The following is a 16,845-nucleotide window of genomic DNA, read 5'->3' as shown; positions in this document are numbered from 1 at the left end:
AGATGCTTTTTCCTGTATGTCTCTCTATATTCCTTGATCTTTTCATTTATATTGTAAATATCTCGCTCTCTTCTGATGTCTTCAATTTTTTATGTTGTCCACAATTTTGTGCATCATTTCTGTAGCCTTGTATTTTACTTTCATCTTTTGAGTTGTTTCTCATCTTTTTTTATTCAGTGTCCTCTTAATTATTCCACAGATTTTCTGAAATTTCTCTATTATTTCATTTTTATCTTTTAGTTATTATTATGCAGCCTAAGTAATTAAACTGTGCCACGTTTTCTATTATTTCATTTTCTTTGACTATTTTTTATCTAACATGATCCTACCTTTGAATGCCATGACTTTTGTTTTCTTTTGTGATATTTTTAAATTGTATTGTTTGCTTGTTTTGTTTAATTCATAAACTGATTTTTAAAAGTCATCTTTATTGTCTTGTAATATAATCTGATCATCTTCATATAGCATTGTATTGATAACCATTCTTCTTGTCAACTAGATTCCATATTTTAATAATCTGAACAATATGTATATTGAATAGAGTTGGAGATATGCTACATCGTGTGTAACACTTTGATTAATTTCAATCTCTTCTGTTAATTTAATACCTAGCATAACTGTATTACAAAATGTAATAGATATCATTGTTTTTCAATATATTTATATTTTATTTTCAGTGTTTTTTACATAATTTTTTTTGTGTATTTTATCAGAAGCTTTCTAAAAGGCCTGATGAGTCTCTTAAATTTATTATTTTTTTTAATTATTTGTTTTAACACACAAAGATTGTTATATATGATTGTTCATGTCTGAAACCATTTTCTTCTTCTGACAGTAGATTGAATATTTTTGTCTTAATCAGGATTTCACTGTAAATTTTGTAACCTTTATTTAACAGACTGATTCCACTAATTTCCACAATCATTTCGGTCACCTTTCTTAAATATAGATATAACCTTAGCTTTTGACCAATCTGATGGAACCTCACATTTCCTCCAAGTGTTCTTTATTAATTTTAAGAATCTATGATGTAAATATTATCTACCATATTTTCAGAGTATTTATTATATCTAATCAGGCTGATATTCTATTTTTTTTGATACCTTTATTGCTTCTTTTAGTTCTTGTAATCGAATTGGTTCTATATCTACTGATTTCTTAATTATCATTTTCTGTTATTAAATTTGGGTGATATCATAAATTCTTACAATGTTCTATCCATTGTTTCTCTTGTATTATGCTGATTTTTGCTGTATCTTTTTCTTCGTTGTTTAGTTTCTTTAATATTTTGTAGGATTTGTTTTGTCTTCTGTGTATGTCTTCTATTTTATTAATAAATCTGCCCTAAGAATCTTGGTGAGCTTTCTGTACTATGTTCATAGATAAGAATTTATGGAGGCAAAGTATACACAAGAGGTCAGGCTAAGTAAAAGATTAATAAGCAGTTAGATTCATTTTACCTTTGAAAGTGCAGTGGCATGTATCTTGTATTTCATACATACGTATTTTCCTGATAATGATGACCTCAATACAGAGGTCAAAACGTCGATTGTTACTTTCCTAATATTAAGTTAAGTAATTATTTCAGCACTTGTGTTTTTTCTTGAAAAGAAAGAATTTGTAATCTTAAAAGAAAGAATTTCTGTACTATGGTTTTATTTTTTTTTTCTTTTGTTTTTGAAGGATTGATTTCTATGCCATTTATTTTTCTTTTATTGCATTTTCTATATCTGTGTTCCAAATTTTTAATGTTTTCATTTTAATATTTTATTTTTCTTTCAAGTATTTCAGAGGCTGCTTTATGAATTATCTTTATCTATGTTTTCCATTCTTCTATATCTTCATTGATTTTGGCTTCTTTTAGGTAATCTGTTAATTGTGATTGATATAGCATTCTGATGCTATATCAATCACATAATATTACTTGTTCTATTTTAAAAAATAAGTAATGATCTGAAAAAATTTCATTTCCTCTGAAAACATCATCAAATTCCTGACATGTACCCTCAAGGGGTGTACAGGATATGATAGTACTACATGAAAAATTTACATCATTACTAACTTCCTATCCACAATTTTCCTCCAAATCAGTCTGTTACTTGTCAAGACTCCAACATTATCAGATCTATTTCTATTGTCTAAGGCACTTTGTACCGTATCAATCCACCTATATCTTGGTCTTTCTCTGGGTTGTTTTCCGGCCAACCTGGCAGAGAACACTTGTTTTGCTAATCTTTCCTCGCCCATTCTGTTTAAGTGACCATACCATCTGAGATTAGCTCTGTTAACGCATTCCTGGATGCTGACAATATCAAGTTCTTTCCTAATATCCCCATTTTTAATATGATATTGCCATTGATACCATCTGTTCATGCCTCTAATCTTTCTCAGGACTCTCATATCTGCGGTCTATAGTCTTTGGTCAAGCATTTTAATTCTGACCCAGCTCTCAGATCCATAAGTTAAAACTTATGGATCTGAAAAACTTGGCCAATCCAGCTTGTTCTTCACCAAGCTTTTCTTCCACAATTCTTCTCAACCGTTTCTCAAGTATACTTGCATGGATCTTGCCAGGAACACTCAGTAGGGAAATACCTCTGTAATTCTCACATTCAGTTCTATTTCCATTTTTATATATGGGTACTATGAGAGCTCTACTCCAATCATCGGGAATTCGTCCCTCTGTCCAGGCTTCGTGAACTATGCAGTGCAGCCACTGTAAGACTTTTATACCACCATACTTCAGCATTTCTGGTCGAATATCATTTACTCCTGCTGCCTTTCCACATTTCAAGCCTTTGATGGCTTTTTCTACTTCAAGTATGGATATGTATTCCTGACTGTATGTCTGTTGAGTGTTTTTTACCACTGTGTTATCACTGCTTGTTTCATTTAGCAATTTTTCGAAGTACTTACTTACTCCATACTTCAAGGATATCTTTTTCTCCTGTTTTCATGTCACCTTTATCATCTCTAATTGCTTTTACAGCACTCTTTCCTCCATTTCTAAGCTTCTTCAACAACCTCAAGAATATCTTACCACCTTCTTGATATTTATTTTCTATGTTCTTGCCAAAGTCCTCCCATATATTTGTTTAGCGAGTTTTACACAGTGTTTAGCTTTCTTACATTTGTCTCTGTATTCTCTAAGAGCAAAAGCTGACTTATTTGCCAGGAACTTTTGATATGCTTTCTTCTTTTCCTTCACTGTCTCTTTAACTTCCTATGTCCAGCATGGAGTTCTGATTTTTCTATCCTTGCAGACAACCTCACCACATGCCTCTCTGGCTGAATCAATCAGGGTTTTCTTCAAGGCTTGCCATTGAGTCTCCAAAGTTTGGTTCCTGTTCTCAAACTCTTTCATTTTTTCTTCAATAATCTTTGTGTATTTTAGTCTACAGTTCACATCTGAGAACTGCTCAAATTTTATTCGCTTTAACACTTTCTTACACGTTATTCTTTTCAATATGAAATTCAATTTTATCCTGCTCAAGACTAAATAGTGATCACTTCACAATTTCAAATCCTCTGTACACTCTGGTGTCCTGCACCATGGAGAAAACATCACTACCAACAATAACATAGTCAATGAGACTTTTCTTATTCCTTGCCTCTTCTCTCCATGTGAATTTGTGCACATTTTTTTGTTTCAACATGGTGTTAGTAATAACCAGTCCATGTCCTGAGCAGAAATCTAACAGATATCTGCCATTATTATTAGCTTTGCTCTTTTCTCCAAATTTTCCCAAAATATTTTTGTATGTCTCACAGTCATTTCCTACTCTGCTATTTAGATCCCCAACAAGGATCAACTTTTTCTTTGTGCCAGTTGCTTTTTCTAAAGCATCAAAAAATCCCTCCACTTCTACCTTAGTAGAACCTTCTGTGGGACCATAGCACAAATAAGTCTCATTGTCCAATTCCCCATTCTGATATTTGCACACATCACTCTACTTGAGATTGCCTGCCATTCAAGAAGATTAGCCTCGTATTTTGTGTTGAACACTAAATTTCAGCACAAATTGAATATAACATTTTGTATTTATTGCTCAGAGAGATCTCACCAGTTTTGGTCTTTTTTGTTTCAGTCACCCTTATTATGTCGATTTTGTACTTATCTCTAATTCTTCAGCTAGTTCCATTTCTTTGCCATTCAGGCTTCTTATGTTGATACTAGCGATCTTTAACTCTGGTGATGTTGAGTTGGGGTGTGCTTTCAGATTTGTTCCAGTAGCTGACTTTTTGCTGTTCGCCCTGGTTCCCTGGCAAAAACAACGGGGGCCTTGTTTAACGGGGCTATGCTCCAGCCAGCATGAAATTGTGTCATGTTGCACCATCATTTTCTATATTGGTTTAAGCCAATAAGAATACAATTTGGTCGGCTAAATACCAAATTGGCAGCCCATCCTCGTTCGTTTGGTATCCAGGTAGATGCCCAACAGGGTGCACCACGAGAAGGCGAGGATTGGACATTAGGTCAGAAGCCCTGGTCGGTTCTCCGCATTCCTTTAAAGAATGTGGAGGTCTTCTCTCAGTTATACAGCTTTGACCCTTAAGCACCCCCTCTGTAAACATGTACATCTCTTATAAATATATTAGTATCTTATAGATAATGGTATATCTCTTAATCAGCTACTTCCTGATTAGTAATGAAATATAGATCTTGTTCTTCTCCCATTCCAAGTACAGGCAGTCCCTGGGTTACAAAAGCTATACATTTCTGAAATGTCTTGAAGTCAGATTTGTACATAACTCGGATCTCTGATGAACAGCCATATTTGGTAATAATAATAAGTTTCAGAAACTTCATATACAGAGACATCATTTTCATTGTTGTCCGATTGCAATGCATTGCCACTATCCACCACTGTTTTTCTAGCTTTGGCGATGCCTTCTTCTGTCAAGCCATGAAAATCATCACGGAATTGATGGCACAGTTTGTTCTACAATCCTTTGAATGTTGATTGCTTCACTTGCTGCCAAGAATCAGCAATGTTTTTGATGGCATCTTGGATGTTATAATTATTCCAGAACTCTCTCAAGGTCATCACATCATCTTCCGTAGACTTCACTACTTGTGGGAATGTACGGCATAAGAAATAAGCCTTAATTGCAGAAATGACTCTCTGGTCCATTGACTGTAGTAGTGTTTGGTAGTAAAAATATGACCATTACATTAGGATGAAGATCATCTAAAGATGTTGGATGTCCAGGAGTATTGTCCAGCAAAAGCAGAATTTTAAACGGAATTTTCTTTTTCGATCAATATCGTTCCACAGCAGGAACGAACAGTTCAAGAACCAATCTTCAAACATGGCAAGTGTGACCCAGGCTCTTAAATTTGACTTCCAAATAATGGGAAGAGCTGCTTTAATAATGCAGCAAAGTGCGGCTTTCTTTACATGTGCGAAAGAAGCTAGTTCCTGAATTATTAATTTAATTATCCTTATTGGGAGTCTTGGGAGCCCATTTGTAAGTACGGAACGCTTTAAGTCGGGTCATCTGTAACCTGGGGACCTCCTGAATATTTTTTTCTATTCTTTTTTTGAAAAAAAAAAAAAAACAAACTATTTTAAAGTTAATGAAAATTTGACTGTTATTATTCATGCTGAGCTCTCCATATTTTCGTAAGACGTTCGTAAGATTGGATTATTTCCGACTCTAGCATTAAGATCGCTTGCTATTCATATATAGTCATTTTTATTACATTTATTTAACTGTTTTTGCAGTTACAGTTATACCCTGAGTTACGTAAGTAATGTGTTCCGTAAACCTTTACTCAAGTCGAATTTGTAAATTACATAAATACAATAAAATTTTCAATGGCTACTCATACCGTTGTCTTACATTAATTTTAATACATGGTGCCAGCCTGCTCTTTTAAATCCTTATAAAAGAACATAACCTTCTCCTGGATAATCAGTAAACTTAACGGTATCTGCCTCTGTGTCAGATCATCGATCCAGTGAGACAAGTTCTCCATCTCTGATATTGGGCCTAGCCTCTTGGTAATAATTGTGCCCTTCAACACTACCACACCTTTCATGCTTTCAACGATGCGAACTTTATCCTTCACTATTATATTCACGATTGAAATAGGTCGATTTATTTCCTGAGCTATTGTTGATAGAATTTTCCCACCTTCATACATATGAATTATTTTCAACTTTTCTTCTAAAGTAATTGCAGATCTGTGTTTTCTAGATTTATTACGAGCACATTTAGTTTTGTGTTTGCATTCCATTTTGGGAGTAAAAAAAAAAACAACGAAACTAGCAGTGATAACAACTGATTTAGCTAACCTCGCGAGGCATCTACTAAAATAAGGCTGTCAAAGACACACCTGCGCAAAGCCGCAAATGTGTTCATATGCACTAGTAGATTTATTATGTAACTGCGAATTTATGTGAGCTGCATGTTACGTAACTCGGGGTGTAACTGTACTTATAAAATTGTTCAGGGTCCTCTTTTGTATCCTGTCTTCAGGGGCATATACTCATATACTCCTTTGATATTTAAGCAGCTTCTATTTGTTTTTAATTTATCTATTATAATTTAATCATTTACAAAATTATACTTTCATATTCTATTTTTTCCGTTTATTATTGATTAAAATGGAAACTCCACTAGAAGCCTTTGATATGTTAGTCCACTCCACTATATATATATATATATATATATATATCTTTTGTTCCCTTTAATTTCTCTTTTGCTTCTATTATCACAGCTATATTAATATTTTTAGTTTGCTAATTCTAATTCCTTTGTTGTTATGCTTCATCCATTCCACATGGCTACTTTTAAAATCTCCAAGATGCCTGATTGTTTACTTTTACCTTTCTTGGTCATTTTTCATTGTTTCTGTCCAGTGAATTTTCCAATCGAAGCATCTGAATTGTACAAATTTTTTACTTGCTGACATAACCAGTTTTAGACAAAACCCTGACCTGGAGGACCAGGGTGTCTCTCTCTCTCTCTTTCTTTCTCTCAGTCTTACATCTATCTCCTTGTCTATCCAGCTATGGAGTCCCTGTCAGTAATTTTGTTACCACTAGCATATCTGTTGATGTTATTGGTGCACTCAAGCCTCCTTATCACACCAAAGTGGAGATGCCATTAAGGTATATATATTGTGTATGTGTGTGTATACTTGGTAAAGATTTAAACAGCATTTAAATAAAGCTGCAACCCACAACAAAATGTGGGTCGCAGTCATAAAAGTTAGAAAAATAATACCGATATATACCATCCTGGAGTCTATAGTATCCCTTGCTCTGCTTATGCAAACTTAAATACTTCAGAGAAATGGGAAGAACTGCTAATATCCATCTAGAAGAACACAGAAAATATGTCCATCTTCACTACAGCCATTCTAGGGTGGCGGAGGGGGGGAATTCCCTCTTGAAGTGAAACGTGTCGATCAGAGAGATTATTTCTGGAATCTGCTATAGCACCACAACATTTTCCCAACTTAAGCAAATTTGGCTGCATCATATTGCCAAAAGTCTGGTAGACAATCAGCAAGTTTTCATAACCACACCCATAGAGGGCTGTCATTTACATTGCGTCTGTGTTTGTCTTCCTGACCAAGGCAAAATATTAGGTTAGTAATTTAATTTGCTGAATAACTTTGAAATTTGGTTAGTTAATTATTATCTTTAGATTTGGGTTTTCTTCATTAAACATTGATATCAGTGTCTAAGCATCCATACCAGATTGGCATATCACATATATTATAAAAATGTGCCCTCCTGATGAAGAAGGGACATGCAACAAGTTCACGTGAGCTACTAGATGTGTGTGTCACATATAAAACATAGCCCAGCGTGAACATTTGAACATTTCCTTTTAACTATCCTTGGATCATTAATTAATCTCATAAAATCAATACGAAAACTGAATCAGCTAATTTATCATAAACAGTATTGCATATAAAATGAATGATACTTTAATACAGCATGCTTAGTCATATTCTGTCAGATGTGATCAAAGTTGCAGCATATATCTTGGATGGGTTGTCAGTGATGTGTTTATGTGAATTTTCACAGATGCTTAAACAGAACTAAAACAACCTAATCTTTTCATTGTTTTGTTTTTCCATCTCTGATAAGGCGACCCCCCCCCCCCCCCCACCATAAAAGACTTATTTTTGAAAGGATGGTGGACATCCACTCATTGGAATTACTGATGAAAATCTTGCACTTCTATAACAAACTGTTTTAGTAAATAATCCCACGGCAAATACATAGTATTGTCCTGATCTTTGTTCTACATCAACTGTATGGATAACGTTTCTTTCATGTGGCATCTTGCACCATATAGACACATCACTAGTGACAAATATATGTAAATACACAACACTGTTGGGTGTTTATGCTGCAGCCTGTACATTAATTGTTTTCTGCTTTCTTTCTGTTTTAATTCTTTCCTTCTCTTTGTACATAATGAGCTGCCCTGTAGGGATCTAGCAAGGAGCTTGAATGCTGTTTGCAGGTAGGGTTTAAATTATTTTCTCCTTCTCTCTCTCTCTCTCTCTCTCTCTCTGTCTCTTTTAAAATCCATTTCAGCTACTGAGAGAAGAAAGTACACATATGCTGATGTATAATAATGCATATTGTGCCAGTTGGATTTTTTTTTTATTATTATTTTTGGGAAAGTTTATGCAGATTTACAGAAAGAAAAATAAAGCCATGTAATAACAAAATAATAAAAATACCATTTGCACTGTTAGCTTATTTTTTCATCATCTCGTAAGATTTATAAGAATTTTTGCATTCTTTGATTATTAGCTTACTTTGTGTGGTAATCAAATCAAATAATAGTTGAAATAAAATAGAATGGCTATAAATATATAAATAAAGCTGCATAAAAACAGTGTATTATCATTATGGGAAAGTTTAATATCATCATATGTGATATTCTAGAAGATTGAGATATCATTGTTGGTATCTTAACAATATTTTTCTTTAAAATAAGTGAGATTTCTTCAAAATTCCCACTTTATTGGGTTTTCCAGTCTTTTATTCCGTTATGCATAAATCCAACACTCCAGTCCATTAAAAAAAAAAAAAAAAAAAAAAAAAAAAATGGTTAGTATGGTTTTGGTGTAAAATCTAGGCTATTTGAAATTATTCCTATATTGTAACATACAAATTTATTCAACTAGCTCCTGTCATTATTTTAGAGATAACTTCCAATATTGCTACAAATTGTTAGAACTTGACATGTCTCGTCTCCCTCCACACAATGCACACATTGCAATTATTATACATAGGATTTGAAGTCAAGGAGCTCAGGGAAGACCAATTTTCAATTAATATTACATAAATTACCTAAAGATAATAGCTTGCACTTAACGTTTATCAAGAAAATACCCAAAATATTCTCTTATAATAGATTTATTTATTATAAGATAATAAATAAATGCTTCATATGTTTAGTGTCCTGATTTACGTTGCACTTATACCCACAGTGGTTCAGGTGTTTGAAACAAAATCTGATGGAATGAGGTGGTTAATCCTTATTCTGTTAGTGTCCTATGTCTTTATATTTCTTGTGTTGTTTTAGCTGGTTTGTCTATTTTGTGAGATGAAAAACTCGAGTTTCTGGGACAAAAAACCTTGCCATCTCCATATGAGACCAGTTAACTCATCTTCAGATGAAAGCCTTGATAAATGTTTTTTTTGAATCCAGGGCTTTCCATCCAAAATGTTAATGTACAAGAAAACATAAATTAATTTAAGTGATTATTTCATGTTCTCATTTAGACCAAAAAGCTTATGTTTTTATGATATAACTAAATTACTTTGGCAAAATCTCTGAATTAATAAGCAAAGTAAAATTGTTATCAACAGGGAAATAATACAGTAGTGTCACGATATTCAGACATTAACTCAGGAACTACACCAGTGAGAATAACTAGGAGAAATATGGAGGCAGGGAGGGGGTAAATTCCTAAATGCCAATTATTGTTTTTTTATTTTTAGAGGGACCTAAATTATTGTCTTTGAGTATTATTGGTCATTAGGTTGATTGTCTGCAGATCTGTTTCCCAAATGAAAGGCAGTTTGATGCAACCATACTTGATGAGGTTAAGATAATTACTGAGGACTGAAACAGATCGTGGAAAATTTATATTTGCTTTGGTTGACAGTTGCTTTATTTTCAAATACTAATGAAGCTGTTTGTGTGCTGCAAGAAGAGCTTGCCACCATGCTAAATGCTACCTCCTGGAAAATCCTCATGGACATCTGATGCATCAGGCTGACAAGGGATTCCAAAACTGCCCAACATTGTAGTAAACCTGTCTCTTCTGTTACTCTCAGAATAGATGCTATTAATGTGAGTCATTGCCAGGATGTGCCGTTTTTCTCAAGGAATATTATTATTACATAACACCTCCAGGGAATCCAAAGACTCATCGAGGGAGGGCACCTGCTCTACAGCTTTCCGTCTCCATCACTCCACTAACCGCAACTACCTTCATCATCTACACCAGCGCCACCCACCGCCCATCTTCACCACTAATATTTTCACAGACAATCACAAACATCCATGCCCATGGCAGGATTTGAACCTGCAGTCTTTTGGCAGGAGTGGATATGCTAACCACTTGTCCAACCAGGCCGGCAGTATATAGACCAATCTCTGGGTGGCTTTTTTTAGTGTAATCTAAGTGGTTAAGAACCACAGCAGAATTGCTCTTATCTACTTCCACATTTTATATATTTTTTATTTTTGAGACAGAGCTTCAGATTCTTTATTGGGCAGGTTACTTTTGAGAGGTTTTGCCAATATACCAATCAAATATGTCACGATACAAAATGAGTATGGAATCTACCACTATTTTGAGAAACAATATTAGGTTAAATGTACCCAGTGTGTTGTCATAGGCAAAATCTCTCAAAAGTAACCTGCCCAATAAAAAATCTGAAGCTCTGTCTCAAAAATAAAAAATATATAAAACGTGGAAGCAGATAAGAGCAATTCTGCTGTGGTTCTTAACCACTTAGATCACACACACAAAAAAAAGCCACCCAGAGATTGGTCTGCATACTGCCATCTGAACTGTGATTCCACCAACATGGATCAGAACAATCCATAAATTTCTGAAAAATGTCATTTTCTGGCCAGATGAGGCTGGCAAGAAATTAAAATCCTGTAATTCTAGACCTTCCTCACTCATCCTTGATATGCAGGTTTCTAAAAAACCATAAAGAAAATGTACCATTACATCCAACTGTAGATAGCATATACTTGCCAACTTACAAACTAGCCAGAAATTTAGCTAAAGTGGTCTCTTTCATATTACTGGCAACACTTTTTCACATAAAATCACTTAGCTCACTTTAAGGCTTATACAAGACCTTGCCCTTTTCAGCACTGACTAAATGGTCAGTTTTGATGCATTCTTCTTATGCATGAGTGTTCTGCTTAAAGACAACTTGGACTGATTTCTTTTGGGAAGGAAAATTTTCAAACAAATATAAGATACTGGGTTGGATTCTTCTCTTTCTCCCATGCCCCTGGCAAACTCTTTTATGGAGACATTTGAAAAGAATTCCTTAAGTCTGCTCCCCTCAAACCTACTATCCAGCTACATTATGTAGACAGTGTGTTTACTATTTGCCAATATCTCGCATCTTAGACGCTTTCCTGCCTCATTTGAACAGCTAGCATCCAAGGATTCGATTCACTATGAAAACTGAAAGTAACAGCAGTCTGCCCTTCTGATACTCCAGTTACATAGTTATATGGACAGATGGATCCTTGGCCTTCATCATCTGTAGAAAACTGACGCAACCATCTCTCCCCCCCCCATGACATTATGGAAACCGGTATCCAGAAAATTCAGCAAAAACAATTTAATTGAATGGCAGTTTATCGAATAAACAATAAATTGAAAGAATTCATCGAATGGCAGTTATCAGAAACATACACAAAAAAAAAAAGAAAAATAAGAAAAGAAAAAGAAAAACAATTCAAAACTGTAAATCATTGAATGAACAGTTCATCAAAAAATGAATAACAAGATCTGAAGTGAAATGTATTTAACATAAAGAACTAGTTTTTGTTGGATTAATGTGTGATGCAGTTGAAGCTTAGCACGATATCTCCTCTATATATTAGATATGTATGTATGTGGTGGGTTTTTTTTGAGAGAGAGCGATTCCTTTCACTCAGTATATGCGTTTCGTGTATTTTACACAAGTTTTTACATAATCTGGAAAGGATTATGTAAAAAATCTTTATATCGGCATGGCTACTTTATCGCATGGAATTCCTATGTTCCTAATTAAAGGCACCTATTACTACTAATTATGATTAATAGTAGGTGCATTATTATTATGTTGCTAATAGTAGTAATAATAATGATTATTATTCTCCCTCATCAGCCTAATGGTTGGTGGGATAGCAATCCTACATTACTAGGGAATAATTATAAAACAACATTGTTTCCTGTTGTCTTTCTTGTCCAATAAGTGTTTCCTGTCTGTAAATATGTGTATTTGTGGAACTCATTTGCCTGTTTCCCAAAAAACCTGCCATCTCTGTATGAGGCTTGGTAACTTGCCTTCAGAGGACTGATAATAATTATTCGTGTCATAGACTGGATTCGAATCCAAATGTTTCAACTAAAGGGCTTTGTTTATACCGACTGAACTATAGAGGCTCCATTATTATTACCATTATTAGTAATAGTATTGGTATGTGACTTCTGCACACACATCAGTTATATGGGGTGAACTTTACTCAGATTTGGTGTTTGAAATTTTTACAAAAATTTGTCGAACTGTTCCATTTTTCAATTCACCTATATTCGGGGCTACAAAGGGATAATGTTTTGAAATTATATATTACAATAACTCTCTGCCTTAGTGGAATTCGAAGAAGTTGTCTGTGTGGTTCTGTTTTAGTTCCAACTGGATCACTTTTATTAGAAAATGTTGGTAAAGTTTCGAAGTGATATTAGTAGTTCCACTCTGGATGAAATTTTGACAGTTTTGATTTCAATATGACCATTGTTTTGAAAAAATTAGGTAGAACAAAATTTGTTTTCTAGAGATAAATCAGTATGAACAGAATGAAGCAGTATGTATACTTATAGAAAATTTGTTCTAAAATACAACAAAATAATTATTATATCTCAATGACTACCTACATACGTTATAGATACATACAAGATACTTATCTGTATAGTAACATGTATTGTACCAAACACTTTTAAACAATAGTTCACATGAAAATTACTTTTTTCAATTAATTCTTTCATAATTTGCCGAAAAGTTATCTGAGAATTGTTTTTTCGATCAATTGCATTTGCGACAAATTTTTGTGCAGTGAACTGTGGTTCAATGAATTGCTACTTGTTAAATTGTTGCTCTTGCTTGACAAATTGCTTTTTTGATGAATTGCCATTTGGTAAACTGTCCTTTGATTAACTGTTTTTTGGTGAATTTTTCATTGAACCATGAAAACCTTGTTCCACAAGGCAAAATTGATTTGCTCAGTTTTCCTGTGCTTATTACTGAACTCGACCACATACAAAACATCTTTTTAGCGAATGGCTACCCTCCCCACCCCTGAGATGAATTCTAACACCAAATACCCACACTCCTTCCCCCACCATATGAAAATGATAACACATGCATCGTCATCCCATATATCCATAGTTCCTCTGAAAACATGACCAAGATCCTTAAAAAAATTCAATCTTATGACCACTTAGAAACCACACAAAGTTATCATCCCTTGTCTGCTCACCTAAAGACCAACTACAACCTTTTTTACGATGGGTAGACAGGCAGGACAGCCAACATTAGGATATTGGAGCAGCATGACGACATCCACTTCCATAACTATGGCTACTCAGGTTTAGCAGATCATACCTTGAGTACTGACCACAGGATTTTCTGGAAGAAAGTCTTCCAGAAAATCTTCCTGACCACTCACTCACTATGGTTGCATCATACCGTCTCGTATTTTGGAGAGTTATATCTCCAAGTAATCAGCATCAGCTAATTGCCAAGAACACTCAATCAAAGCAAATATGTGCTGTTATTTAGGACTATAGCCCTGTATTTCTTCTGTTCACACATGCATGTTCAGTTTTCAATAATAAAATTTTTTTTTACTATTTATTCATTTTTATTTTAATTCTTTTTTTAATATTTCTGTGTGCATTAATTAGTATTTCTGGGGAGTTTGCAGTAAACAAATGATCAGTATTTTTTCATCATCAATACTGTAATTGGCTTTTTGCAACACATTAAGGAAGAAACAGTACCAGAAGAAGAGAAGATCAAGAAGAAGTGGATTAGACAAGAAACACTGAAGTTAGTACAGGAAAAGAGAATGTTGAAGATAAGAGGTTGTTTTGGAGATAAGTGGTATTTTCATTTGATTCTATGGGTAGAAAAGCAAATCTTAGAGCGAATGTCCATATTCATAACTATGCTTCATGGATAAATGATATATCAGAAGAAATAAAGGAGCAATATAGAAGAAAGTGTAATGAGGTGAAAAAAGCAATCAGAATAGATAATACAAAATGGTTAGAAGCCCAATGCAGTAATATAGAACAGCACTATGGAGAGCATAAAACTAGGGAGGTACATAATGATTAGAACCATTAATAAAAGGTGGCAACCAAAACAAACCACAATTAAAGATGAAAAAGGAAGTATTGATGAATAAAGATAAAATTGTACAGCAGTGGACAAGATACTGTAATGAGTTATATGAAGAAGTTATATGATAGTGTTGGGAAACTGATTGAAGAATTGAAGCAGATATCACCACCAGGTAATGAGTATGATATGGACATTTTAAGAAGAGAGATAGAAAAAGCAATAGGACAGCTAAAAGACGAGTCCTGGTAATGATAACATCACTGGGGATTTATTAAATATGGTGGCGAAAGTATGGTTACAGAAATGCACCATGTAATATTATTATTATCATTATTACGTGACACCTCCAGGGAGTCCAAAGTAATTGTGGACAAAGTTTTATGTTGTTCAAGGCAGATCTACCAGTCTGTTCAAAGTGGACTAAGTTGCAGGTACATGCAAGAGGATGAAGCTGAATCCTTAGGAGAATGGATGCAGATTGCTAGTTTGATATTATTTGGACAGCCTAAATTCGACTCGGCCCAACCAAGGATAAGAATTGGAAAAAGGAAGACTTCTGGTATCTCATCTTCGAGTCTGGCTCATACTGATGAGACCTCAATAAAGGTCAAAACTGATCTGGGTAGTGACCCTTTCCATAATGCATAGTATTATACATGTCCATAAGGAGGTGTGCTTTGCATTATGGGATACTAAGGCAAGTGATGTGAAGTCATACCACCTTTGCCATGAGTTGCCCCAATCCTGAAAGATACTTCAGGTGCAAACTTTGTTTGCTTATACTTGGATAATGGATTAAACCAAGTATATAATTTCTTGGTATCTTTAATTTATAATATAACCAAGTGAAAAACTTTCAGCAACCATATTTTATGGTCTTCAAGCTGATGTCCAGTCTGCTCATAGTAAACCAGTTTGCAAGGAACTAAGAGGCATTGTCTTTCTGCTGTTTTCACTCCAGTTAGTGCTGGTTAGAACTATTATCATTTGTAACTAGTACCTAGGTGTAAACACACAATTTCCTCTCTGAAAATATTGTAAAAGTATTTTCAGAGAAGTACAGAAAAGAGTTAACTTAAGTTTCTATCATGTCCCCCGTCTTTTCTGCTTGGGAATTAGATTTTACCCTGCACACACCCACCTTTAGTCTCTCCTCATAGGGAACATTCCGCAGAGCTGTCATCAGTGTGTCACTTGTCTCTGGATTTTCTCTGATCTCATTCTCAAGAAACCCACGTGACAAAATCTGTGCACATTTGTCAAGATGTGACCTTATCATAACCTTACAATGAGGGATAATGATCTCCTTGCCTCTACTTGTCAGTGTGTTCTGCAGTGCCTTTGCCAACTTTTGCAGTATGCTATCTGAACTGTGTCCATTATCACTCCCAGCATTGTCAATTTCCCACAATCCATTATATCAATGTAATATGCAGTATGTAATCTTTTTATCCCTGCCATCATTCCTGAGATGGTAACTGGTTTGTAATTTTCTACATTTTGTGTTGGAGCCTTTATTTAATAGAACAACCTTACCCTCTTTTTACTCCCTTGAAACCTTGCCATAGCTGAGACTTAGATTAATCAACTTCATCAGAAGCATTGCAAGTTATCTGGCATATTCTTGTAGCACATAGACTGACATGCCACCATATTCCACTGCTATATTCACATTGATAATTTTCAATATACTAAGAAATTTCAGTTCATCTATCTCAATTCTCACATTGGCAAGTTCAAAATCTCTACCTGTATGATTGCCCTTGCAAAGTAGTCATTTAGCAGCTTAACTGATCTTCTACTTTTGTCACTTTTCTGCCATTGGTATTGGTTAAAGTTATCTTTCCATAATTGTTCTCCTTACTCACTATATAGCAGAAAAAAACTTTTTAGGGTTTTCTTTGGTCTGTTACACATTTTTCTCTTATAATCTAATTTAACCTTACTTACCATACTAGTCACATTTTAACTCTTTATTTGATAGTGTTGCTCTCAGGCAACATGACTTTACAGTTGTTCTATTCTCATGCCACTAAGGATTTCCACCCAACTCTTTTCATTATTGCTTCCAGGCAACATTTTCTTCATGGATCCACATTTTTGAATCACCTTTTTGCCAACAAATGGTGCCAATTGGGTTGAAATCCTTATTGGCATGAGAATAGAACAACTGTAAAGTCACGTTCCCTGAGAATGCTTCCTATAATCCAAT

The 16,845-nt window shown here is 34.4% G+C and overlaps 1 protein-coding gene across 1 annotated transcript in view; it reads left to right on the top strand.

Annotated features, from left to right (window-relative positions):
• Nucleotides 1–16,845, top strand: part of Dlg5 (MAGUK family member discs large 5) — a 440,912-nt gene that overhangs the window by 239,496 nt on the left and 184,571 nt on the right. Inside the window, exon 18 of the mRNA XM_090409542.1 lies at nt 7,087–7,104. Coding sequence (XP_090265668.1) covers nt 7,087–7,104 — 18 coding nt within the window. The remainder of the gene's footprint in view (nt 1–7,086; nt 7,105–16,845) is intronic.

This window comes from Typopeltis vanoorti, chromosome 19 (genome assembly GCF_054136105.1).
Source record: "Typopeltis vanoorti isolate ZY-2024b chromosome 19, IOZ_Tvanoo_1.0, whole genome shotgun sequence".
In the NCBI taxonomy this organism is placed as follows: domain Eukaryota; kingdom Metazoa; phylum Arthropoda; class Arachnida; order Uropygi; family Thelyphonidae; genus Typopeltis; species Typopeltis vanoorti.
Note: the sequence above shows the minus strand (reverse complement) of the source record. Positions and strands in the feature narration are given on the sequence as shown.